Source organism: Mus caroli, unplaced genomic scaffold (assembly GCF_978045245.1).
Source record: "Mus caroli unplaced genomic scaffold, Mus_caroli_1 scaffold_18, whole genome shotgun sequence".
NCBI classification, from domain to species: Eukaryota; Metazoa; Chordata; class Mammalia; order Rodentia; family Muridae; genus Mus; species Mus caroli.
In genome coordinates, this window is record NW_028227273.1 from 62,259,793 (window position 1) to 62,287,671 (window position 27,879).

General features: G+C 48.4%; 1 protein-coding gene across 5 annotated transcripts in view; it reads right to left on the reverse strand.

The window, feature by feature from the left end:
• Positions 1–1,016: 1,016 nt before the first annotated feature.
• The window catches only part of Pknox1 (PBX/knotted 1 homeobox 1), a 42,651-nt gene continuing 15,788 nt past the window's right edge, over positions 1,017–27,879 (reverse strand). Inside the window, exons 2-12 of one of the 5 annotated variants that reach the window (XM_021149612.3) lie at positions 25,377–25,623; positions 23,627–23,734; positions 18,896–19,023; positions 16,701–16,872; positions 15,038–15,208; positions 12,914–13,013; positions 11,352–11,449; positions 8,607–8,735; positions 5,933–6,009; positions 5,425–5,597; positions 1,017–3,990 (exon numbers count right to left, since the gene is read on the reverse strand). In XM_021149612.3, the coding sequence (XP_021005271.1) occupies positions 3,779–3,990; positions 5,425–5,597; positions 5,933–6,009; positions 8,607–8,735; positions 11,352–11,449; positions 12,914–13,013; positions 15,038–15,208; positions 16,701–16,872; positions 18,896–19,023; positions 23,627–23,677 (1,311 nt within the window). In that variant the 5' untranslated portion in view covers positions 23,678–23,734; positions 25,377–25,623 and the 3' untranslated portion in view covers positions 1,017–3,778. The remainder of the gene's footprint in view (positions 3,991–5,424; positions 5,598–5,932; positions 6,010–8,606; positions 8,736–11,351; positions 11,450–12,913; positions 13,014–15,037; positions 15,209–16,700; positions 16,873–18,895; positions 19,024–23,626; positions 23,735–25,376; positions 25,624–27,879) is intronic. The other 4 variants (XM_085832590.1, XM_085832588.1, XM_085832589.1 and 1 more) reach the window with 4 other exon arrangements.

Below are 27,879 nucleotides of genomic sequence, written 5' to 3' on the forward strand. Positions count from 1 at the left end.
TCTGGCAACATTTAGGTCTGAAAGGGGGGGGGGGCTCATAGGACACAGCAAAGGCTAGAGTTCTAACTGTACAAAGACACATAACTATGACACCAGGGCTTCCTCTGAGTTCATAGAAAGGCTTGTGGGCTAAGCACTGTATAAATCAACAAAATGCAAACCCCTAAGCTTTAATCTGAACATGTCACCTACCTGCAGTGTCTGCTAGGCCACTGTTCCTCTGCTTGTTTCTGTCTAAATAGGCATGTTGGATCTTGTTAGCCACAGACATCATTTTCAAGCTTGGTGAAACCCGTAAGCCAGACTCTCCCTTCTCACAAAGGAAACCCTTGAGAGCCTGGTACTGGTGGCCCAAGGTCTTATCTATCCACCTTGGACAGCAGAGTTCAAGGACACATACCTCCACCTTCTGAAAGTCAAATACTTCCAGCCATTGGCCACCCAGAGTCAATTTCAGATGTTCTTTTGAGACATGGTCTCTTCTGTCTCAGATTTAGGAAGCAGTCAACTTTGAGCTTGGACTTCTGCTTTTCTGAATCCCAACTGCCAGGATTATGGGGTGCTGGCCACTGAACCCAGGGTTCTGTGCATGCCAGGCAAGCGCTATACCAACTGAGAGCATCACCCCTAGCCCTTAGATACACTTCTGAAGGAAAATAGCCTGTTGGCCCACGGCTCCAAGCACAAACTGGGGACCTGCAACACCTCCTGCACGTGTCCAGGGGCACCTTGCAAGGGGTTTTACAGTGTGGGACCAGCAAAGGTGACAGGTCTGTACCCATCAATCATCCTCTCGTTAGGCCAAAATAATCCAGCGTAGGAAATGTTACGATGAAAAATCTGCTTTGCAGGGTTTTTTTTCCCTTGAGAAAATGTCAACTAATTGAAGCCCAACAGCTAGGGTAGCCTCAGCTCCCCACCCTGGTGTCACTGCAAAATGTGTGACAATCTTGAGGATCTCGCCTAGGAGTGAAAAAGTCCGCTTTGGTGGAACAAGCTTTACAGAATCAATCATCCACAAGGCATGTTTCTGGTTTTAATTTTTTTTCTTTGATAAATCAATTGCTTCACAAAAATCCTTTTAAAGACAACAATCCAAGAAAACATATTGTTACAGTATTCACATTTTAAAGATTGTCAGTTTCAAAGACCGAACTTAACTGAAGAAGGCAGCCTGCTGTGTTCCAGTCACAACCTTCGGGAGGGGCCTCTGGGCTGGGTGTTTCCCTGCCAGCCATGGGGGATGTCCCCACAGGTGCACTGGCCACCCAGCAGGCTACACAGTGGCCCGTCAGCCCTAGCCGCAAGGGTCACAGTGCATATTGCATATACACTTCTATTTGACAATCTGGAATCAAGAAAGCAGAAAACCTGAGCCCACCGGAGGAGTGGGTCAGCCAGTCTAGATTTCTGCTAGACAGCCAAACAGCAGGAATGACACGGGTTGACTGTAGGTCTCAGAACACATTCAAAGACTCCAATGTTTGGGAGGACTTTAACCGGAGCGAATGCTAGAATCTGACCATTTAAACAAAGCTCAAAGGTTTTCTGCACTGGCCAAGGAAAGGTGAGCAGGAGTTTTGCTCAATTTTTTTTTTTTTTTTTTGAGACTGGGTTTCACTACACAGCAGAGGCCAACTCGACCTTGCAGCAATCCTCCTGCTTCAGCCTCCTAAGTGCTTGTTCACAGGAATATGCCATGGCGCCCAGCAAGCAGGTGTCTCGAAGGTGCAACTGGCAGACACCAAATCTGCTGGGTGTCTATGAACCAGCATGGCTCGCCTCACGGGGAGCACTTAAAAACATCTCTGTGCACGGGGAGGTGAAAGGATATGACCCTGTGCCAGCTCTTTTACTAGCTTTTTTTTTTTTTTTTTTTTTTTTTTAAAGACAGGGTCAAGTAGCCCAGGCTTGCCTCCTGTCTCAGGTTCCTGAGTGTTGGGATTACAGGAGTGTGTCACCGTGCCTGGGGTTCTCTTATGATCTTCATGATATTCCTTTGATTTAGCAGGTGAGAGTTCTGTGCTTAGGAAAGATGATTTCAACTAGAAAGGACACGGTAGAGCATGGTGTTCGAATCCCAGCTAGAGCGCCACCAGCTGGTACAGCAGGGGCTGTGCTTCCTTTTTGGGGAATGGCAGACCTCTGCAGGGCTCACAGGAGTGATGTACTTCTGCTCTAAACCTAATAGAGCCAGCTGATCATGCAGGCTTTTGTATGCCTGACTTAAACTATTAAAACAGTTTGTAAATAGGTAAGGGAAAGGCTGCTTAAATAGTATTCTCTCCTCAAAGGAGGTGCTGGCAATATTTGGGGGTTTTATTTTGCTGTCTTGGTTTTTGAAGTGGACGCACCTTAAATGGTTCAAACGGAGCCCCCATTCTTCTAGCTGACTACTTGGCTGTTCAGGTGTGCTCAATGGCTGAAGAGGATCAAGACATTTGGGATGATGGTGAACTATTCCTGAATTAGCTAAAGAGGTAACGGTGGGGTAACCGTGGGACCCAAAGCAGGGGCCCCTAGACAGCTGTTCCCTATCTGCAGGTGGCCTAGGTACCACTGGGAAGACATGCTTGTTTCCTAAGAAAAAGCTTCCCAAGTAAAGCCAAACAAATCAAACCAAATCTCAGCCTTGATGCTCAGAAATGAGGTCCTCAAACTGTCCTGAATCTGTAGTGGTAACAGAGAGAGGGAGGAGCCTGGAGGGTGAGTGACAGTGAGAGCCACCAGTGGGCCCCACCGCCACATTACAGCCATGGTTCTAACTTCTAGGTGTCTACCAATAAGAAAGACAGTTTAGGTGTTTGTTGTTTACCCCAGCTCTGAGCCAGTGGGGCAGAACACACTTTATATTAGTTTATAATAAACATTCTCTATATAACAGGTTTTAACTAAAAAAAAAAAAAAAAAAATCTAAAATTACCACCCAGTTAACATAGCCAGGCAGCCATGGAACTGCAGTCAGACTAGGCGTGGCAGAGCCCTCACTTACCGTACGTCCTACTGAGCGCACTGTGTAAGATGCTCTAGCGAGTGTAAAATGCAGCAGTCTGCATCACACATGAGCAGAAACTGGAGATGTCACAAGCTCACTTGACAGTTGTTTCCTTTTAGCAGCTGAGGCGAGCCCTCTCCTCCCCAGGAAGCAGGAGACCATGAGCAGGTGGCCGCCTTTCAGAACATTCCGAATCGAAAGATAAGCATGTGCTGTTGCTTCTCTAGAAATTTATCCTCAATATAGTCATAATCCAATTAATAACTGATTTATAAAAATAGCTTTTTATCCAATAATCCCAGCAAGGTAAAAATAGGAGTTTCTTTTTCTATATAGCAAATGAAACAGGCAAATGCTGCCTGAGAGAACTGAAGTGTGTGGTGGGCACCCACAGCCCACCGGGGCCAGCGTCCTCTCGCTCTGCAGCCTGCGTGCAGGTCATCTTTCAGACCTGTGAGCGGCACCAGCAGCCACCCCCAGACCTGCTGTAAACCACACAACTCAATTGCAACTGCATAATTTTTTAGAAAATGGCAGCACTGTTCCTTAATCTTGTCAAGGACTCAAGGGGCAGGGGCCACGTTTCTAGAATTAAAAACCCATACGCGCACATCTGAAGGAAGTCGCTGCACCGGCAAAGACGTCTTGAAGCTTGCTGCGAAATACAAAAGTGCACCTTCTATATCTACATATAAAACAGGTTACAAAGACAACTGTAAGATGCTTGCTGTGCAACAGTGAAGAGTCCGGCGCCCAGCTCCACGCTGACCCAGTTGGTGCTTCCTACTGAAGGGAGTCGCTGTTCTCCAGCACCAGCCCGCTGATGTGTGTGGGCGCCAGGGCGCCGCCCTCATCCTCTGTGCTATCCACCGACTCGTCCTCACTCTGCCCTGCCATCATGACCTGCTGTACGGCCAGGGTGGCCCCGTCTGAGGACAGGGACTGAAGGCTGTCCACATTCATGTTTACAGGTGTGGTGATGGTCACAACGGCACCTGCAGCAGAGCACACCAGGGTCACTGCCTTCAGTAGTCCTCAGAGCAAAGCACAGCCAGGTGCTGCCTGCTTGTTCAGTCTACACCCGTGTGTCAGGAAAGGAGGGCACAAACCTCCCACACTTCTAGAAAGGCGCTGAATATAATGGACAGGATTGGTATCACGTGATGGAAGGCGGTGGCAGGAAGGGTATCAGAGACAACTCAGCATGGAGCAGACAGGAGAGAGCACCAAAGCCAATGACAGCTGTGTGTGTGAGTGTGTGTGTGTGTGTGTGTGTGTGTGTCATGTGTGTGTGTGTGAGTGTGTGTGTGTGTGTATGTGTGGCGTGTGTGCATGTGTTTGTGTGTGCTGGGGCCAGAATGGACTCAACGGGAGAGCAGCAGTGAGGCCAGTGGTTCCACATTCAGCATCTCAAAAACATAAAGAAATTCAAAACTGTCCCCAAAGCTCCCTAAGCACATGGCAGAATATAGCCATGGTGAAGAAAGAAGATGGAGAGGGGGGGAGGTTGGTGGAATATAAATAAATAAAATAATAAGAAAAAATAAAAGAAGAAGGAGAGGAAGATACATCTATGCAAATACATTCAAACACACAGCCAGATGGAAGTATGTATACCATAGTCAGACCTGCTGACGGGAAAGGGCTTAAGTCCCAGGGTTCAAGGCCATCAAAACAAAACGCATCACATACAAAACAAGCCAGACTCTGAGGAGCTCAGGCAAACACATCAGAATGGCGGCTGTGAGTGGGAGAGGTAGGGAAGGCCGAAAGCAGGAGACAGGTACAAAGAAAGCAGCCAGGGGAACAGGCTTGACTCTGCTGTCTGTGCTGACTGTCAGAAAGGAAAGAAGTGCAAAACTGGAAATACAGGAGAGTGCTGTGCAGGGGACACATCAAGACAGGCGGTCATTGTCAGGCGTGGTGGTGTACGCCTTTAATCCCAGCACTTGGGAGGCAGAGGCAAGCGAATTTCTGAGTTTAAGGCCAGCCTGGTCTACAGAGTGAGTTCCAGGACAACCAGGGCTACACAGAGAAACCCTGTCTCAAAAAAACAAAACAAAACAAAAAGCAGCACGCACATTCTCTCCATCCCGGGTGAGCCGTAACACCTGCTCATGGATATCTCCTCCTGTCTTACTCATTTTGAAACATCTATTTGTTCAGTATGTGAGAATGTAACGTAATTTAGGCACAGTGTGGAAGTCAGTGGACAACTTTTAAGAGTTGGTCCTCCCCAGTCATCAAACCTCGGTCATTAGGCTTAGTGGCAAGTGCCTTTACCCAATGAGCAGCTTGCCTGCCTTGAATCTTAGATGCAAAGAAAGGGACCTGTACTCAGGCACAGAGCTCTGCATGGGCTCACAGTTGACAGCAGATGACCTGGCCTGTTGTCCCCCTCCTTGGACCACCTGAAGTGACTGACGTACCTTCTGACATGGCAAGCTCGCTGGGTGTTGCTTGTGCCACTCCTGATGCAAGAGAATCTGGCCAAAACCTCTGAACTGGCCTGTTCTGAGCAGGTTTTTTCTTTGTTTTTGGAGTCTCTGAGCAGCTGGAATCCAACATTGGCTGGAGAATTCGTCTTCTCGCGTTGATGAACCTGTGAATGGACAAAGAGCTCGGGAGGATTTGTGATGGGAGAGCCTCCTCAGGAGCCATGCTGACACGAGGAACACGTGTGACAAGCACACAGACTATCTAGGTCTACCAAAAAGCAGGGCCAGATCTTTTTTTTTTTTTTTAAATGAATTTAGTTGGGTAAGGTGGCACATGCCATGCCTTTCATGACACGCTGTGCGTTCATGGACACACTGTGTCTGGCCGCAGCACCTGACGGCAGCACAGAACACGTCAGAAGGTCGGGCTCTGGCGCAGTGCCGGCGCAGTGCTGGTGCAGTGTCAGCGCGTGCGCGAGCGAGCGAGCAGTCCTCTTACCAGTTGTTGACTTGAAGCAGGGTCAGGTTCGTCTGAGCAGCGATCTGCTTTTTCTCATCCTCTGTTGGGTAGGGATGCTAGAAAGAAATAAGAGGCTACTGTTACCCTGCGCTGCCATTGCTCTGAAACCCAAGACCATCTACCTAGGCCAATGGTTCTCAGCCCAAGAGTTGTCATCCCTTTGGGTGTCACATTCGATACCCCGCATATCAGATGTTAACATTACAATTGTCAACAGTAACAAAATGACAGTTCTGAAGTAGCAACAAAGTAATGTTCTGGTTGGAGTCAGCACAACATGTGGACCTGTAAGGGTGGCAGCAGAAGAAAAGCTGTAAGCAGGAGCAAAGGCTGATGTGGCAGAGCTGTCAGCACGCTGGACCTCCGTCTCACCAGCCCTTGTTTTAGAAACATTCAGGTAGGAATGCAGGAGCTCTCTTTCCAAGCATAGTCAACACGACAGCACTGTCAGTGTGGGGTGAGAACACAGTCAGCCAGTGTCCCAAGGGACCCAGGTAGCAGGGCTGGCAGTGGGAGGCGCAGCCCTGCTGTGGGGGCGTCGTCTGTGCCCAGCGCCAGCTGAGCCTCAACACAGCACATCTGAATCAACTTTGCTGAGAGTTAATTATGAGTGAGGCAGGCACCTACTTCAAGCATGAGAATAAACTGACACTTAGACTGACATCCCCGAGTGCTTTCTCAGGGTCAAATCTCTGCTGGAGCCACATGATGCTGTAGTACAGACACTGACTCTTACCTTGTGCTACAGGCTTGGGCATGGGCTGCTGCTATGGTGAGCTGGTGAAAACTCAGGAGGCAGAGCCAAGGGGAGGACCTTATGCCACCGGGGGGCTAGAAGCCAACCCTTCCCTCTCCTCCTTCCACCATTGCCATTAGATACCCCTAACTAAGGTCTATAGCCATGATGCTACCAATCATAGGCTAGAATTCTAAAACTGTGAGCAGCATAAACCTTTTTCCCCTTTGTTGGTTGTCCCAAATGTCTATGATACGTTTGGCAAGCAGAGCAATATCTATGCTGTTGGTAAAGAAAGAGTGAAGCGCAGGACGGGGTAAGAAAGTGTCTGCTGTAATCCCTGAGCTTGGACTGCTGGGCCCAGGTGTGAGTGGCACCTATAAGAAACCCTGTGTCACCGTGTATTGTGGTGCACACCTTTGATCCCAACACTCAGGAGGCAGAGGCAGGCGGATCTCTGTTGATTTTGAGGCCAGCCTGGTCTACAGAGTGAGTTCCAGGCCAGTCAGTGCAATACACAAAGAAACCCTATCTCAAAAAACAAACAAATTCAAAACAAACAAAAACAATAACAGAGAGAGGGAGAGAGAGAGAGCAAGAGAGAGCGAGAGAGAGACAGAGAGAGCATGCAAGTGTCTGTCTTCATTTTGATTTTGATCTGGAAAAGTCCTGGCTCATAACAGTGGGAGTGGAATGGCATGGCACCAGTCTGGCCGTAGCAGACAGGTCTGCAAACTAACCAACCGGGTGGTCTGCTGGACCCGACAGGCGAGAGTGTGGCTCAGTCTGAGGCTGTGGTAGGGTCTGCTCTTACCCTAGACTAGTGCTTCCAAACCCATGGCAAACCTCAAACTCCAAAACTAACACATTACAATTCATAGCAGTAACTAAATGACAGTTATGAAGTAGCAATAAAATAATGCTTTGGTCGAGGTCACCACAGCATGAGGACCTATATTAAAGGGTCGCAATGTTAGGAAGGCTGAGAACCACTGTCCTACACAAAGTTCATAAAATCAATGAGCTCAGCAGGCCTGTGCAAACCTGCAGCATCAGCACCGAGAGGTAAAGGCAGGAGAGCAGCAAGCCTGAGGCCCGCTGGCCACACATGAGAGCTTGTTTCAGAAATTAGCTCTGAGGAAAGGACTCGCCTCTCCTTAGAACACGTGTAAAAAGCTATGTGAAAACAAGAAACGAGAAGTGAGGTCAGACGCAAAAGCATAGAGACAGAATCAGACAGCAGTCACTGCTGCCCTGCAGGTTAGAAAAGGAGGACAAGGAAGAAGAGGAGCACAAGCCAGGAAGGAGAGGGCCTCGCTGATCCTTATGGCCAGGGTTTATGTAGGAATTATTAACTCACTAAGGGAAGTGTGCTAAGATACTGACACCTGAAAAGGAACGAGGCAGCCACGGCTCTGTCCATCACTCCCTGTCCTTTACCTGACACCACCTTCGCTGGCAGCCCTATCATATACACTTGTGTGCCACCCTTCCCCCCTGGGCCACTCATTTGAAACTAATTAAGTCATGTGTTGGCTCTCCTCACTGTGCCCAACTTCACGATGTGCCTGTCACTCCTGGCATCTTCCTCTTGAATCCACTGCACGACTCTGTGGCTTGCTTGTCTGTTCCAGTGTCCTTTTCTTTGTCCGCTTCTCCTGTCAGCCCCATCAGACTGTAAGGGTTGTTCTGACCAAAAGACACATAATGTACTCGACTCCCTTTCCACCAGTGGGGATCCCTGCTGCATCTAAGTTTCTTGAAGCCATTATTAGAGACCTGTGCTCAGTCCTCACCACGGCCACAGCATAGTATCACCACTTAGACCTATATGCAATAAATGCAAGTCAGTTTCCCCAGGGACACAGCCAGGAGGGTGTCTCAGGGTCCCTCGTGGTGTAGCCAATGCACTCTTACCCCTATGTGCTGAAAGAGCCAGGACCGCATCACGTTGGTGGCGTGCTTCGGCAGGACACCCCTCTTGTTCTTGGAGGAGCCATCCTCTTGATGCAAGATGCTGAGGTCTTGGTTCAACTGCAACTGCAGCTTTCACACAATTGATAAATAACATCAGAAAGGCCTTGAAATGCCAGCACATCAAGTAGTTTACAACTTCAGATGGAGGCCTTACCAAGGCCCTCTCCTGGGCTTATTTACAGTAAAGAGGCATGGGCGGAAACCCTGTACAGACTAAGGGCACACCTGACACTGTCAACAATATTTGGTCTTCCTTCCCACCTTCTCAGCATGCAAGCCCTACAACTCTTAGACTCTGCAAAGGGATGTCTTCCTATACAGTGACAGCTGACCTACACCTCCAGGCAGGGACTGCTCACAGATCCTAACCTCTGCAGTGCACCAAGGGGCTAAAAGTTTAGGGTGATCACGAACTGTCAGTGTGGGTTCATCCACCCTACTATGTCATGAAGCTTCCGAGCTCCTGGAGGGTGGTACACTAGAGAGGAACCTGGGAGCTCTCATACCCCATTCTCTTCCTGTTTCTATCTGCATCCTCTGCAATGGCCTTCACGAGAAGGACCAGCACAATGGGCACAGGGAGGAAGACAGCCCTGAAGCAGCTGGCTCTGGCAGGACAGGCAGCACTGATGTGTGTCACCTGGTACTTTGGGCACTTACATACTGAAAACCTTGCACACACAAAAAGAAAGCAGCACTTGAGCCAGAGCAGTGCAGAGCCGCTGCTGAGTGCGCAGCAGGGCTGAGCTAGGGGTCACCATGCAGCTGGCATGGCGCAACTGGAGATAGACGGTGTGCCAGGGGTCAGAGTAGAGCCCTGCAGCAGGGAAAGGCAGGCAAGCACGTTTCAAGGACATTCAACAGAGGCAAGCTTTCCTTTTGAAACACATGGGAATAGTGGAATAAATGGATCAAGGATTTGGAGGGGACCTGGGGGGATCCGAGAACTGTTCAGATCTGTGGCCTACCTATGGTGCCCTGAGGGCTAAGCTGTGACACACTCCACCTCATAAAAACATCCCAAGTAAGGATGAGAGGGCAAGGAGTGAAAACCTGACACTCTTTGAGTACAGGTGGTTAAGAACGGGTGCCAGGCAGGTGGGGCTGCAGCTATGGAAGTAATCGGGTTCCATGACACATGCTGGTATCCTAACACTCAGAAGACGGAAGCAGAGGGTGACAAGTCCAGGGTTATCCTTTGTTATAGAGGCTAAGGCCAGCTAGAAATTCATGAAAACCTCCCTCTTGCCCTCTCCTCACCCTCAAAACCATCTTTACATGGGTGCATGCGAGCGGGAGAAAGACTTCTCAGTGGGCATCTCCCACAAGTCCCAGCTCTAGTCTGCTGTTGCCAGGTCAGTGTAACCGACCAAGGCTGACACCCGAGTGACAGTGGGAAACTGTGGGATCGAGGGTCAGAAAGCACGTCCTGAAGTGCTTCGACTTGGCATGCTTGCTATTTGAAGCGAGCAACCTTTGTTCCTAAGAAGACTCAGTTACATGGAAGACTTCTCATTTGGGAGGCTGAGCAGAAAGATCACAGTGATTTCCAGGCCAGGCAAGGTATAAAGTGAAATCCTGTCCCAATTTCCCTAAAGCAAACAAAAAAACCACTTTCTTTTCCAACAAGACAAATGAGTACATGCGACAGTACTAGCTCATTATTTGACTTAAAATGTTTTCTGCCTAGAGGAAGCATAATTCAATCCTAAACAAACTATGCAGTGAGTGGCATGGAAAAACTGTTGTTGCAAACATTTTAAATGGAAAAACACAAGGGAAGGGGGCTAGTGTGGCGATAGAGGCAGCATTGGTGAGATCTGGCTCTCCTCTACGCCTAGGCCTGAGCAGTCACGAAGCTCAGGTCAGCTCTCAAGCTGCCGCCTGTCAGTGACACCTGCGTCTTTTTCTCCAGTGTGGCTCCCTAACCTCTGTGGCCAAGATGGCAGCTCCAGACTACCCAGACCACTGAGTCACTGCAGCCCACTTGGACCACACCCAGGGCTAGGCATGAGAATCTGTGATGAGACATGGATGAGACCTCACAGAGTGAAGCCATGTGCACAAAGAAAGAACTATATTTTAAACCTTGTCTTAAATTATTTAAAAAAAAAAAAAAGTCATGTTTCCAGAACTTAGAGGGTCTTCCAGCCAGGAAGATCCAATATCTACATTTTACTACAATGGAACAGGAAGATTGTAGAATGACCATGGCCATGGTAAGTCACAGGTCACCTCTTGTTCTGGAAGCCAAACACCTAAAGGTGAGAGTCTGACTTCATCTGCCTGGCCAAGGATGTCAGGCAGATGCCCGGGATGCCTCCAGCACTTGGGATGCTGCCTCAGGCTAGGGGTACAGTCTGGGCTCTATGCTTCTGAAAATTCTGCCTGGCTGTTCCGCCTGGACTTGGAGTCTTGGTGAGAGCACACAGCGGACACTCCTGTCTGCCAGCCTTGCCACTGGCCATGGCTGCTTCCAGGGCCATGAATAACCTCCCTGGAGTCTCAGACTGTTCTGAAATTTGCAGATTTCCCCAATAAGGCAGATAAAGCATGAAAAGAACAAACCAACCAGAGCCTACTTGACAACAAATGACAGTCACAAGGAGAAGACAGCTTAGCTCGCTCCACTGCCCCCTAACCAGGCAGCACTCATAACAAGTCCGTCTAGAAGGTGGCACACACCTGCGAGTTCTGGATCCTAATTGTCCCAGGAGATAATGCCTGCGTGACCACTTGGCCTTGCGGAGTGACGACGGTGACAGGCTGGTACACTGTGCCACCTCAAAAAGGAAAAGAGAATTTAAAGATGAACTGCTTTTCAGTCTTAATGAGCTAAAGCCATTCTTCCTGATGTGTTAGGGAAGAAACAAAAAGCCTGTTGGGGAGCCTTTTAGCCACTTCAAATGGCCAACAATACTTTGCAAACTATTGGGTCAGACAAATTATCACCCCAATTCTGCTCTGCATGGCTTCATCCCTTGTCACTGGGGACGAAGCAGGCCCTTCCTCTTGCTTGCGTCTGCTTTTCTTTCCCACAAACAGCACGTATCCAGAACCTGACTAAAGGTACAGATAACGGCCATCTTTATTCTAGCTGTCTGCTGGTCTCTTCTTTTTCGTTTGTGTTTAGAAACAGGTCCTTCTTATAGCCTGGCTGTCCTTGAGCTCTCTGAACTCCACCTGTCTCTGTCTGCCTCCTGGTACTCTGCCACCCTATACCCTAGCTATGTTTCTTAGCAACCGTTCTCTTTCTGGTGCCGTTCCCTCTACACTGCTCTGTGAGGCGTGCTGAGCACCTATCACTCCCTCCATACCTGCTCCATTTCATGATGCTTCTATCTGCAATATTCTACACAGAGCAGAAAATGTTTCATCTGTCCTGTCCTATAAAGGTTTTGTTATAAAAATAAAACTAAGACTAAGGCAATATTTCCACTTGGTTGGCACCATCAATTTATGATACAACTAAGTAGTTTGTAGGTCCTGTGACTAGCACAATTACAAACTATTTTATGTGAGAAGCTGCAAGATCATCAGGTAAAGGTGTTTGCTACCAAGAAGAGATAACCTGAGTTTAATCTATGGGACCCATGTGCTAGAAAGAGAGAAATGATTCCTGAAAGTTGTCCTCTGCACTCCACACACATGTTGTGATGCATATACATGCATATGCTTGCACATGCTTACACTTGTGCATGCAGGCACATGCCACACCCATCAGCTAAGTATTTTAAAACTATACTATTTGAAATCATAATTTAATTTTTGCTATGTGTTTTCTTTCTTTCTTTCTTATTTTAATTATGCATGCATGTGTGTGAATGTACAGGTATAGGCACAGGAGTGCAGTGCCCACAGGGAACCTCCCAGACCTGGAGTTATAGATGGTGGTGAGCAGCCTGATATGGGTGCTAGGAATCAGGCTTGAATCCTCTGGACGAGCAGCGAGTGCTCTCAGCACCTCTCCAGCCCCTTGCTTTGTGTATTCAATCCCTATAGAAAACCTTTTCCCAAATGCTTTTGGTAGAGAAACACAATCTGTGCAACATACTTGTTGAAAATCGACAAGCAGGTATTGAAACTGCTCTGGACTCTAGCACTGTTATATCAGTAAATGGCACTCAGTAAGACACAGGAGGAAAAAAGGAAGGTAAAAGACACTTATATATGTGCTCATTCTAAAATAATGGATCAGTTTTCTGCAAAAGCTCGTGGAAAAAGTGTCCGTGTTTCCATGGTCCTACCTGCCACTGTTGCCATGGTTACATTTCCCTGTTGTAGGGCTGATGCTGGCACCACGATTCCCTGGGGGCTGAGCGTGCCTGTGATGGCACTCTGAATCTGCTGAATGTCAGAGCACACACAGTGGGAGAATAATTACAACACAGAAAATCCACGTTCAAAACTGTAAAGGAAGCAGTATCATAATGTTGCAGTAAGGAAGGGGGGGCCAGGGCCATAGAGCAGACCAGGTGACAGACAGGCTTTCAGAAAGCAAGCATCCCAACTAGAGAGATGCAAAACCAGCCATGCTGGATATGATGATCCCGCTGTTCAAGCCCAGGAGGTGAGCAGAGAGAGCCTGCTTTCAGATCACAGGTTCCTCCTTAGACTCGGCTCAGGTAACAGCTCTCTACAACCAGATGCTTCGGGACAGAAGGAATACACGCAGAGCCGACACCACAGGCTGAGAGGCACCAGAAGCGACCAGGGACAAGAGGAGGAAGTCTGCCTTCACACTTAAGTCAGCGCTGGATATTTCAACTGATGCAATGAGGCAAGAAACCGGAACGGCACAGAGGTCAGGAGGGAAACAAACAGAGCAGTTCCTATTTGTACAGGACCCAGTGAGAGAGACAGACAAACTAGACAAACTGAGGACTGACTGATGAATACCTTACTCAGGATGGGGAAATGAACTCATCAGGACCATAGGATCTGAGAAGAAGCATCCACTGTTAGCAGCGGGTCTGACAGATGGCAAGGAGGGTAAGAAAGTAACAGAAGCGTAAGCATGACCAAAGCATCGTATCCACACACATGGAGTGGTGACGTCAAACCCACTACTCTCTACAGTTGACACCTGCTCACAGAAGCACACAGCTTTGTCTGCTTTGTGTGATGTTCTTAGGAACGCTCTTAGGGCACATTAAAAACTCGCTCCCCCACACACGAAAGACAGAGAGAGAGAGAGAGAGAGAGAGAGAGAGAGAGAGAGAAAAGCTAAGTGGTGACACACACCTTTAATCCCAGCACTTTGAAGGCAGAGGCAGGCAGAGCTCTATGAATTTGAGGCCAGCCTAGTCTACAGAAATACAGAGTTCTAGGACAGCCTGGGCTACACAAAAAACCCATGTCTTAAAAAAACAAAAAGAAGCCAGGCGTGGTGGTGCACACCTTTAATCCCAGCACTTGGGAGGCAGAGGCAGGCGGATTTCTGAGTTCAAGACCAGCCTGGTCTACAAAGTGAGTTCCAGGACAGCCAGGGCTGCACAGAGAAACCCTGTCTGGTGGTGCCCAGACTACACGGCAGCTCACTCGTGGCACTTTGAAACCCTGTCTCAAAAACCAAAAAAAAAAAAAAAAAAAAAGATGTCTCTGATGCGGAGACTGTAATAATCAATGCCTCGTGGTACACACAGAGACCAATGGTACAGAGCATCAGACAAAGATGCTTTTGAAACAATGCCCACCGGCTCTAACAAAACAGGAAAGGAAAGCAGTTCAGTAGGAGAGCTCCTCACAGCCAATGCTGGAGCGGGGGAACATCTGCAGACATTAGAATTTTCAAAGCTCAGAAATTTAAGGAAAATAAAAGTTAAAAGAATGATCAAAAGACATAGGCAGACTTTTAACAAAGACAAGGCCAGGGCAGGTGAGCACATGAAAATATCATTTGCTATCAGGGATATACAAATAAAATACAAATAAAGTTCATGATGAAATAAATACCACCACACAGCAGGATGCTTAAAACTGACTAGATTCCGGGGTGCTCTGAGAAGAGCAATTTGCCAGATACTGTAGGGGCCTACTTCTGTGAGAAACCTAGCTAGTCAATTCAGAGATGGAAGAGAGAATGACAGGGCCAGGGAGAGCAGGATGAGTTCTATTTAATGAGTGAAGACTTCCTTTGGGAAGATGGGAGAGTCCTGGATTTACAGAGGTGGCGATGGTCACACAGCAGCAAGAATACACTTAATATCTAGGGCTACATTCCCTGAAATGCTTACAGTGAAGAAAAAGAGCTAAGAATCTCTGTCATCAAGGAAGCCAGCAATTGTGTAGGAACTGGCGGTCTCGGGGGTTAACGCTGAGCGACCAATACCACAGAGACCAAGAAGCACGCTGGGCCAGAAGGCAAGTACCTGGGATTGCACAGGGGAGTACGGACTTCCGGGCTCGCCACTCAACAAGGTCTCGCTGTTCATTTTTGTCTTCAGACAAGCAATGTACCGACTACAGAAATCTTTACAGAGCTCATTAACCTTCTCCAGTTCAAGAAGATGAATGCGCAGGACCTGGATTGCTTTCACCATCTAGAGGTAGAGAAAATAAAGACTTTTAAGTGGGAAACAGGGTGCTGTCCATCCGTACCCGATGTCGCCATTGTCACACACTGCTCTTTTTTTTTTTTTTTTTTTTTCTTCAGAGTGTTTTAGCTTTTCTTTTTTTTTTTTTTTTATATTTTTATTACATATTTTCCTCAATTACATTTCCAATACTATCCCAAAAGTCCCCCATAGCGCCCCCCACTTCCCTACCCACCCATTCCCATTCTCACACACTGCTCTTACATATTAGATGGCGACAGTGGCAGTGCTAGCGACAGAAGATGAACAGCATTGTGTCCTGGCACTCTAGGGCCTCTGTCTCAGCTCTGGCTGTGCCTGTGCCACACAGAGCAGAGTACCTCCTTCAGCACGGCTGTGCTGGGAGTGTCGCTCAGTGCTTGCCGATGACTGGGCTGCGGCCTCACCTGGCTCCATCTCCACATCCTCACCCATCCTATAGGGGGTTCGAAGTTCAACCCCTAGCTCTGCCTTTTCTGGATCATGCATCTGCTGTCAAGTCTAAGAAAGCTTCACCTAGTTCTAGATGCCCAAGTTCTTCATGAATTATTTCTCTCTTGTTTAATATGACATCATCAAGCATTAAGGAGATTTGCTCTCAGGCAATGGGTCACAAATGCCAACAGTGCCATGTCACTGGCACTCCTTGCTGTGAACAGGGGCCAGCCCCTCAGCCACAGGCTCACTTATGAAGCCATCAACATTCTTGATACAGTGAGAGAATGGTCGGTAACAAAGGCTATGGAGTGTGAGCTGTGCTAGATCCTGGGCTTAGAAGAAGTGCTGGCAGGGATGAGGCCCAGCCCCTCAACTGAGCCAGGCCAGGGATCGGCCAGAACTCAAAGCTCTTCTGATCCTTACTCAAATGACAGGCAGAGTGTGACAGAGCCCACCTTGGAACCCTCTCAGGTGGTATAGATCATGCAAGAAATCAAAAGGAGCAGGCGAAAGCTGACAGAATTTACTCATAAATGATAATGCTTCCAAAGGCCCACTGGAGGCCCGAGTCCTACAGGGGATTCACAAAACCCAGAGAAGGCCTTGCTGTGCGGTTTCTAAGTTCATCTTAGTCTGTCAGAGGCTCAGGCTCAAAGGGCAGACAGTGCAGTGCCCTGAAGAAGGACGCTGTGTCCTCCAAGACCTCTGCGCTGCATTGGAGGGGGAGAAGGCACAGCAACTGGTATCAGTGCTGGAAGGGAGCGGTTTTGCAGATGCCGGCTCAAGCCTGTTTCTAAGATTACATTGGTACTTACAGCTCAAGTGGAGCAGACTCCCTGCAGGAGCAGCCTGCCCCAGGGAATCCTCATAGACACCCATGAGAGCACTGAGCCCCACCTCACGAGGAGGGGTACACAATTAGTTAGATGGTTAAAGGAAAAATTAGCTAGAAACCGGAGGGTAAACTGCATGAGCAGATTTCAATCACAAAAAGTAGAATCGAAGCGTGGACTTTACTCACTAGGTTGTCGGTTTCCGGATCTTCACAGAAGAAGGGTTTCCCATCCTTTTCTTGCTTCCTGACAAAGTTCTCAATGTCCACATCGAAGCTGGCAGACGTCGTGCCTTCTGAGCCCTGTGTAGACTGCTCACACTTCTCAAACAACAAAGCTAGCAACGGAAATAGTGGGTGCCTGTGGGGAAACACAGCGAGGGTGTGCCACATCTCTCCAGAACACTCTGGGATGTGTGCACCAATGGGCCTCTCCCCACTCTGACACGGGGGTCCTTTATTCAGTCAGGTTGGCTTCTAACTCAAGGCTCTCCTGCCTCAGCCTCAAGTCCCTGGAGTTACAGATATGCATTGTCTGGCCTGTATGAATGGTTTTTAAACAGCCCGTTACTTATTTCTGCATATTCTTTTACATTTTTATTCCATATGTGTGTGTGTGTGTGTGTGTGTGTGTGTGTGCGCGCGCGCGCGCTCGCGCGTGCGCTATGTACATGCCTGGTACCCATGGAGGCCAGGAGAGGGTAGCAGATCCCTCGGGTCCTCTGGAAGAACAGCCCATCTCCACCCTACTGAGCCATCTCTCTTAACCCATCCGTTACTTGTTGTTACTTGTTTTTTAATTGGTTTATGGTATGGCTACTCTGAGTGGAAATGAAATATTTTTAATTGGGTTAGTTCTGCACTATATGAAAATATTTTTTCAAAACTCCTAATCATTTTTTTTTTTGGTTGTTTTTGTTTTTCAAGACAGTCTTTTTCTGTGTATCCCTGGCTGTCCTGGAACTCACTCTGTAGACCAGGCTGGTCTCGAACTCAGAAATCCACCTGCCTCTGCCTCCCAAGTACTGGGATTAAAGGCGTGTGCCACCATGCCCAGCCTAAAACTCCTAATCTTTTCATTAATTTTTTTCTTGTTATTTGTTCTATGTTCTATTGTTCTATTTGTCTCATTACATAGTCCAGGCTGGCCTCCATTCTTATTCCTGTAGTCCCAGCCTTCCAAGGCCTGGGATTAGAGCACAGACTACCGTGCCTGGATTCCAATCTTTATTGTGAACTACCCAACAATAAAATGGGCCGTTTTGGTGCTTACATCCTTCCATGTGTGTCTAGCCACCCCTACAAACAGGACACAGAGCAGCTCCAGGACTCCCAGTCCTTCCTGCTGTCCCTTTGAGCACCATGCTGGAAGCCCTGGTCCCAGCAGGGGTTACCATCATCAAGTTTTCTCTTGGTGTAATGGAAAAGCAATTATACAAAATGCAAGCCTTTGGAGAAGGGCTTCCGATAGCTGGGGCTCATGTGAACACGTGTGTGCAGCCACATACCTTTCTTTCAGTGGGCCCAGGCTGTTTCTAGTGTGAGGATCAAGATTGAAGCTTCTAACACACTGTGTACAGCTAGCTACGCATCTACATACCTGTGCTCACAGTGCGCTACTGTCAAAGGGAGGAAGCACGGCCAGGTGTGTGGTACACTTGGGAGGCAGAGGCAGGAGGACTGTTGTGAGTTCAAGGCCAGCTTTATCTATGTAGTGAGTTCCAGAACAGGCCAGGCCTACAGAGAGATCCTAACTCAAAAAGGATGAGACAACCTAAACCCCAAGTGCCCAAGTATCTGCTGATAGACAAATGTAGTATATGAACAGTGGAATAATGTTCAGCCTCAAAGAGGAAGAAAGTCCCAGCAGACTCTATTACAGTCCTGTTTAAAACATTTGATGTGAAGGAAGCCAGTCAAGAAAAGATACTACATAACTGAAGTGAGTGCTCTCTCAGGAGATACCTGGGGAGCTGAGGTCAAGTCTACAACTACTCTATGTGAAGGTCAGAGGACAAAGCTGTGGTGTTCTCCTCACTCTCTGTGGGTTCCGAATCAAGCTCAGGTCCTCTCATTGCATGGTAAGTGCTTGCCTTGCTGAGCCAGCTCTACCCCCTTCCCTCTTAGTCTTTATTATGTAGTCCAGACTGGTCTGGAACTGCCTCTCCCCAGTGCTGAGATTCTAAATGTGCACCACCATGCTTGGCCCAAAGATTTCCTGAAAGGTTACCCAAATTCAGGTTTATATTATTATTCTTTTATTATTAGAAGTACCATCTCAACCTGGAAAGTACTCAGTCTAGATCCCAGCTCTGACTTCCACTTCACATGTTTGCATCCTCTCTAGTCCTCTGAAAACCACACAGTCCACACCCAGGCACTACCTATAAATGGCCTGCTTGTCGGCATCCATTGGGGTCTGAGACTCGATGGGAGGAGGACTCACTCCTTCTGCATCTGGGTCAGAGCAGTTGGGATCTTGCTCTGTTTTTAACTCCGTGACCACCTGCATCTGTAAAAGATGAAGTTCTGTTACAGAATACATAAACAGTGCTGCTAACACTGAATTGGAAGATTACAGAACTGCCAATAACAACACAACACCAAGAGCAGCAATCCTTGGACTCTTTCTCGCATGTCTAAGAGCAGACAGCACAAAGGGCACGTGTATTAGGAAGTGAGAGGACTTGGAAGGTGTCACTGTGCATGGCTGACAGGCACTACACAGTAGAAGCTGACTCTTCTAGCCACACAGCTCCCGATGAGTGACTTGGTGAGAGGGTGAACAGCAGGTCTGTTCTTCTTATATTCATATACAAAACACTCAGGTTCAAGTTCTCCCACATGGAACCCTGTGCCATTATGCAAATGTGAACATGGGCTGGGGATATAAGTCATGTGCAACTTCCTACCTAGCTCTGACCCCCAGCATACACTCATGTATACACACACACACACACACACACACACAAGCGGTGTGATGGGTGGTTGTGAACCATACTGTGAGGTTCTAGGAAGCAAACTTCAGCCCTCTGTAAGAACAGTATGAGCTCCTAACCATTGAGCCATCTCTTCTACCACAACATACAATTTTAAACAAAGGGCACTTTATCTAGAAAGTAAAGACCAGCTGTGTTTACTAGGTTGTAACATTTTCACTGTGTTAAATAAGCTATATACCTGACTCCTCGATAAAATGTATTTAAGTCCTTAATGAAATATTGGCTACCCCTCCCCCTGAAACTTACTGACATAAGAGTCAAACTGTCCTTAGAGGCCACCCTGTCTCCACACATCCTGAAGGAGCACCAGTCAGGAGTCCCATCCCCAATGCTGTCCCCCAGAATGCTCTCCAGCAGTCCAGAAGGACATTCATCCTGTTGCCTTTAGAGATGGCACAACATACTTGGAGAATTCTCTTTCTTTTACTTTCAAAAAACAAGGCAACCTGGGGACTAGAGAGTGAAGAACACTCGCTGGCTATTCTTCCACAGAACCTGCTTTTGGTTCCTAGCACCCCCAGCTCCCAAGCACCTGTTAACTACAGTTCTAGGGGACCCAACACCCGCTTCTGGCCTCTGAGGGCTCCTCCACAGGTATGGAACACATCAACTCACACAGGCTCACACACATACATATTCTTAAAATAATAATAAAGCAACTAGCCAGACAAGGTGGCTCACACTTTTAATCCCAGCACTCAAGGGCAGAGGCAGGTGAATTACTGTGAGTTTAAGGCCAGCCTAGTCTACACAGTGAACAACAGGGGAGCCAGGGCTATTCAGTGAGATGTGACCTCAGAAAATTAAATAAACAAATATGCAATGAAAGCCTAAACAAACACAATCCTTTTAAAGATGACCTGGTGGTGTGTATAAAAAAAATCACAGGGGCTGGAGAGCTGGCTCAGAAGCTTAAAAAAGTACTGACTGATCTTCCAAAGGACTAGCGTTCAATTCCCAGCACCCACATGGCAGTTCACAACTGTCTGTAACTCTAAGATCTGACATTCTCACGCAGACATACATGCAGACAAAACACCAATGCACATAAAAGAAATACAATACTTTAAAAAAAAATCTAAAGACAGCTATAGTGTACAATAATAAATAAATCTTTAAAAAAAAAAAGGGGGGGCTGGTGAGATGGCTCAGCGGGTAAGAGCACTGACTGCTCTTCTGGAGGTCCTGAGTTCAAATCCCAGCAACCACATGGTGGCTCACAACTACCCATAATGAGATCTGATGCCCTCTTCTGGTGCATCTAAAGACAGCTACAGTGTATAATAATAAATAAATCTTAATAAATAAATAAAGCATTCAGGCAGAGAGGCAGGCGGATTTCTGAGTTCGAGGCCAGCCTGGTCTACAGAGTAAGTTCCAGGACAGCCAGGGCTATACAGAGAAACCCTGTCTCAGAAAAAAAGAAAAAGAAAAAAAAAAAAGTTAAAAAAAAAAAGCATTCTATGATGGTGTGACTGTCCACATGGGGGAGGGACATGGAGTGTCCCTGAAAGAGCAGCTGGCCCTGCTGCAGGAGGCTGCCACCATTCTGTCTGGTATAGGATATACACAGAAGACAGGTGGAAGACTAGTCTGAACAAAGACCTAAAGGCCTGGACGGGGAGGGTGGGCAGCTGGAGCAGCCAGAGGCAGAGCCTCCGGGCAGAGATCCCCAATAGTCTGGAGATGCAGGGCGGCCTAATGGTCTAGCATGGGCAGTTTGGATCTTGCCTGACAAGCATTTCAGGCCTCAGGGAAGACATATATTATTAGATTTGCATTATTAAAAAAAAAAAAAAGAAAAAACAGCCGCCCAGTGCTGGGTGTGGTAGCCCATACCAGTAATTCAGCCCTGGAGGGAGGCAGGAGGTCAGGAGTTAAAAGTCATCCTCCGATACCAGAAAGGTTAGAGGCCAGCCTGAGGCTCGGGTCTTCAAACAACAAAACAGCAAAAGAAGAAGGAAGTGGGGGGGGGGAGGGGCGCGGGGGGAGGGGTGAAGGAAGGAAGGGAAGGGAAGGTGAAGGAAAAGAAAAAGGCCTAAGGCAGACTCAAAATAGTAAAAAACACTAAACAAAACCTACTATTTGCAAGCAGACAGAAATGGTGCAAAACTGGTCATCAAGGAAAGGGAGGCAGAGCTTGCCTCCGCTCCCACACACCCTTGACAGACTCCCCTGGTCTCCCTCAAATCCTCAGGCTGGGACAAGAGGCCAGGTGGCAGTCCTTCTCTGCCTACTCTGCCAAGTAGGCACACAACAGCCCAACTGAGACCAGCCAGGGAGCACTCAGCAGGACCCCGGGTGTAAGGAGGGGCGGGGCCAGTAAGTCAGCTGAGCTTCGGCTCCTCAACTGCCATGGGTGCACACACTGCACCTAGAAAAACACTGGACAGCCTCAGTGAGCGGACCATCGACTAGTCGCCCTCATCAAAACACAACAGTCCAAGCACACACAAGGTCTGTGGTGAAGCCCCACTAAGGGCAGTGCCAGCCCTTACTTACTGACTTACTAGGACAGTGCCAGCCTATCACCACTGGGGAGAGAAAGCCATACGATTCCCATTTTATTTTATTTTGATTTACATATATATGAGCTGGAGTTACAGGCAGTTGTAAGCTGCCAGGGATTCTGGGAACTGAACTCAGATGCTCTGTAAGAGAATATACAATTTTTTGTAAGAGAATATACAATTTTTTTTAAAAGATTTATTTATTTATTTCATGTATGTGGGTATACTGTCACTGTTGCTGTCTTCAGACACTCCAGAAGAGGGCATCAGATGTCCATTACAGATGGCTGTGAGCCACCGTGTGGTTGCTGAGAATTGAACTCAGGACCTCTGTTACCCACTGAGCCATCTCCCTAGCACAAGAATATACAGTCTTAATGCTGTGCCATCTCTCCAGACCCAGGGTTCCCTACTTGTAATCTCTTTCTGATACTCAGAAGGCTGAGGCAGTACTGCCACAAGTTTAAGGCCAGGAGCAGGAGACCCTGTCTCACCAAACAACATATAGGGGCAAGCCAGACGGCACAGTAGATAAAGGCACTTGCTGCCAAGACTGACAAGCTGACTTCAGAGCCTGGTACCCGCCCAGTGGAAGGAGACCTGACTCTTGCCACTTGTCCCCTGACCTCTACATGTGTCCTTTGGGACACGTGCATCTATATGCAACAAGCAAATATTAAAAACAAACCAGAGCCAGGCACACGGTGCACACCTATGCCCTAGCACTTAGGACAACAAGGCAGGTGGATTGGGAGTTCAAGGCCAGTCGAGGCTATGCAGAAAGACTGTCTCAATACCAAAACTTCCTGAACACCCAGCTAAAGGGGACCAGCATTCAAGTGTTTGCCAAGCGTGACACCCTAAACTCCATTACTAGCATTGCAAAATCACAAATACCCATCTGGGTTTTCTGTCTTTTTCCTTCCCAGTGCTGAGATCAACCCAGGTCTTCACAAATGCTAGGTCAGTGCCTGTTTTGGTTTGGTTTTTCGAGACAGGGTTTCTCTGTATAGCCCTGGCTGTCCTGGAACTCCCTTTGTAGACCAGGCTGGCCTCGAACTCAGAAATCCAGCTGCCTCTGCCTCCCGAGTGCTGGGATTAAAGGTGGGCGCCACCATGCCCGGCTACCTGTTTTGTTTTGTATTGTTGTTTTTTGTATTATGTTGTTTATTGAAATAGGGTTTCTCTGTGTAGCTCTGGCTGTCCTGGAACTCCTTCCATAGACCCAGCTGGCCTCGAACTCAAGAGATTCACCAGCCTTTGCCTCCATCTCCTGAGTGCTAGATTACAGGCATGCACCACCACCACCACCACCGGCACCACCGGCGCCGGCAAGCACCCACCCAGTTTTTAATCTCTAGCACCATAAGCTTGCATGCGCAATAAAATAGCCTAAAATTGGTTTGGCAGCTGGCCAGGAGGTGGTCACTTAAGGAGTTAACATGAGCAACTGCTAGCTCTGAGCTCTGATAGTAATGGATGTCTAATGTATTTAAAGTAGGATATGCAAGCTCCTGCAGGCTAAACAGCCACAGAGTGCTGTCTGAATTCACTGTCAGGTCGCCTGGTGGTTGTCAGGATGCAGACTAAGTCAGGGCCTTACTTGCTGTCCATCTTGATAGCTGTCTATACTTAGCGTCTGTGTCGCCATCATGGTTAGTGAGAGTCCACTTCAGACATCAGATCATCTTGAGTGAGAAGCACACGGTGTCTAGGGAAATACGAGAGAAGAGCACCAGTTAGCACTTCCTCAGCATGCCTTGTCTTTTAGCTCAGAGCATTATGGAGTGTCTAAAAACTGGACCCTTTTACGTGGAGGGACAATCCCTGAACTCTAAGCAAACCCTCCTTGGTAACACTACGCTTGCTTAGCAGTCACTCATCTTCCTGTGCTGGGGCCCAACCCACTATTATATGGTCAACCACACTCCTTTATCCCCTAACAAGGAGCCAGTAAATTCCTCCACATAAAAGGCACTGGGTAGGGCCCTGGGACACCAAAGCACAGGAGTCAGCCTAGAGAAGCCCAGCCTTCCTTGAATATATGGCAGTCGAGGGCAGAGTAGGAGACAGTAGGAGAGATACCAGAGGCACCACAGGATAGGATCATGAGAAGAAAGGGAAGGTATGGAGAGGTTCCCAGGATGTGTGGGCAGAGCAGTCCTCCCCAGGGAAGGGCCATCTAAGAAAGGCTTGAGAATCTGCTGAGACTAGAGGAGAAAGAAAGGAAATGGCTAGAGCGAAATGAAGATAACGTGCCCCACCGGTGCAGACGGCACCCTGACAGATCTGTGTGTAGCACAAGTAAGTAAGCAATGGCCCTTTGCTTAGTGACAATAGAAACCCTCAAACAGTGTTGCTGAGCTGGATCGATGGCCAGGGTCTGACGAGCATGAGAAGGGGGACAGGCTGATGCAGTGTGTCAGCACAGGGTCAGCTCCACCTGGCCTAGAGTAGCAAGATGGAGCTTGCCTAGTCACTCCAAGGCCAAGGGCAGGTACATCTCTTGTTCTGCACTAGCAGAAGCAACCAAGGGTCACCGAAGGAAGTACAGTTATGCTAGATATTGTGCTAAACAGAAGCACATACAGCCCGAGCGGGCAAGCTAAGGGCAGGAATGAGCTGCATACCTCAGCTCAAAGAAGCCCTCCAGCAATGTAGTGGTGGCAAGAGCTAGGCCACCTCTTGAGCACATGGTAGCCCCTGGGGGTTCTTATATGATGCCCACTTTATATCTGAGCAGTCAGAATAACGGGGACAAGGGCACACAGCTGACCAAACGTGAGCTAGACACATCTCAGCAGCCTCACTCTGAGGCTGTCCCCAGGTACCAGAGCTTTTCACAGGCCCAGGAGCTAGCACAAGGGGAAGGGACTAATATGGAAATTCACTGGATGCTGAGGACAGATGGCACAGACACAAATCACTGACAAACCCTGGCAAGTCAATGTCAGGAGTGATGAGGTACGGGATCCAGGTTGGGACAGAGGATAATGATGGAGCAGTAGGCACCTTAGAGGAGAGGTCTGACTAGTGAAGTGGTAGCAGGCCACCTACCACCCTGTGCAGAAAGAAGCCAGGAGGCAAGATGGCTGAAAAGGTTGGAGAAGACAGTAGGGATATGTCTGATCAGGTGAGCTTGTGGCTACAGCGAGGACAGCAAGTCCGTGGGTACACACCAACAGCAGGAGTGAGCAGCAGGTGACTCATGCTCTGACCACACAGACAAACCAGACTGAATGGCTGAGGGGTACAGGAACCAAGATGGGGCACTGTAGGCACAAGAGTCAGAGAAGGCGAGCCAGGAACCTGCAGGTGTACTAAGGGAGCAGGGGTGGGTCCAAGCTTCCCACCTGAGCACCTGGAAGAACAGAGCCGTGCACGGGTCCCGAGACGAGCAAACATCTAAGAACAGCTCCATGGCTTGGGAGGGAAACAAGGCAGGACATCTCAGGCTGCAGACGAGTCTCAAGATACCTTCCCGGAAACTGAGCAGAGGAGCCGGGGCTGGAATCACTTGGTCACCATCAGGGCACAGAGGGTACACATGGAGATGAGCTGAGTCCTCCACAAGACACGTCCCACTCTAACACCCAGCACCTAAGCATGGACCAGATTTAGAAACAGGGTCTTACAGATGGAACGACACTAAGGGTCTTGAGATGAAACACCTCTGGACTTAGGATGGAGTAACTGGTTGTCTAGATGAGAGGAGAGGGAGATTTGAGACACACAAAGAGGCTCACGATGGCAAGATAGCGGTACACACTGGAGTAATAAATACAGCTTTAAGCCCAGGAAGCCTAAGCACTGCTCGGGTCACCAGAAGCTGGAAGAGGAAAAGGACAGGCCCCCAGAGCCGTCAGAGGGAGTGTAGCCCTGTCTGCACCTTGACCACAGATTTCTAGAACCATGAGAGAATCCACTTTAGGGGTGGGGTAGGTGATTGTACTGTGTAGTAGACCCAGTTTGTGGTCATTTGGCACAGCAGCCCTAGTAAGGCAATGCACATATACACACAATATGAAGCCAAGAGACTGAAGAGACCAAAAGGAAGACAGAAGACAGTATGTGAGGGAGGGGATGGCCTGGAGGTCAGAGGATAAGAGGGCACAGTCTGACAAGAGAAGCAGAATAGAACTGCTTACACTATATAAGAGAGGGGCCCAAGGTGGGGGAGTGCCAACCATGTTAAGAACTCCCTCGGGATCAGAAAGGGGAGGACTGAGTTAACAGCTGGTGAGCAGAAGGAAAGGAGGGTGAGGAGCAAAACAAAGAAAGACCCATGGCCCCTACCAGCATAGCACCATGTTCCGATGAACTGTCTGTACTAGGGGGGGAAGAAACACTTTAAAGAAGCAGCGATCCAGACAGCCACTCACAAGACGGGTGAGTGCACTGAAGCAACTAGGGTAAATGCTCTTGTCTTGTCCTTTCCTTTGGTGACAAGGTCTCCTCTCTATGTAAACCAGGCTGGCTTCAAACTCACAGATTCACCTGCCTTTGCCTCCAAAGTGATTAAAGTCATGTGCCGTTTTATGCTTGGTCTCCAAGTTAAATCTCTAAAACGCTGTTACGTCTGATAAAATCTGTGTTCCACCTCACCCAGGACCCTGTTCTTGAAACAGAGACCCACACACCTACAGCTTGCTCCAGAGCTTCTCTTACTGCCCTTGGCTGTGGCTACAGTCTGGCTTCTCTTCAGTTTTGCCTCCACCTGAACTTCCATCCTCAGATCCAGCACAGCACAGTCCCCTCTGATTTCCATCTCTGCAGCTGCCACCTGCCTGCCAGAGCCTAAGTCTGGCCTTGCTCCAAACCATTCTCCAGGCTTTCTAAAATGCAAATCTGGTCATGTGACTATTGCCTCTACCCAAGCCCATCCCCAGACATCAGCCCACCCCCACCTTCCTTCCCTGTCTCCAAGAGTACACACCCTCAAACTCATCACCTTGTCTCCATTCTCTCCCTGCACAGGTCCTACCCCTCCCTAGATGCTCTGCCCACCCTCTCTAGCTATGAGCTGCATCATTCACACCACTGGAACTCACAGAGATCTGCCTGGCTCTGCCTCCTGGGTGCTGGGATTAAAGGTGTGTGCCACCATACCCAACCTCTTATAAAAATATTTTAAACAACCTGCTTTCCAAAAACAGTCAAAGAGCCTTGGCACTCTCTTGAGTAGATAACCCCCTTTTGGTCATGCTGGATGGAGAGGGACTCTTGCTGTGAATGGCACTGTATCTTCCAGGGTAGCCAGACCTCGAATCCAACACTATATTGACAGTTCTCCATTAAAATCAGCAGTCTAGGAGTGACTATGTCACACAAATGGCTGGTCCTGTCCTGCTTCCCGACAGCTCTTGCTGGACACTTTCCATGTGGCACATGGCGAAGGTGCCATTGCTGGGAGACAGTTTTCCATGAACATCTTCAAGTCTCACTGAGGAGGCTTCCTGGGCAAAGACCTGGCTAAAAGACGATGGCCAATGGACACACAAGGGAAGCTGAGACAGTGTAACAACCCAGAGATGTAGTCTCTTCAGAACAGGGTATTGGGGAACCTCCCAAAGACTTGCTCACTGCAGTCCCAGAGCACAGCATGTGTGCTTATGGTTGTACTCAGTGACACATTACTGTGCCGCACTCCCCTCGGTGGGTACACTGGACCAGTATTCAGTACCTACACACGCTCCTAGCCTCATAATCCCGTAGCTCTTCTCCTGCGACAACATCTGTCTTTTATCACTTCATCCTGGGGTATTGGGATCCGAGAGATCAGAGTGACCCAGAGACAGGTCTCCGATCTGAACCCATGCATACACTCACACATACTATGTACTTTTCCACTACTGT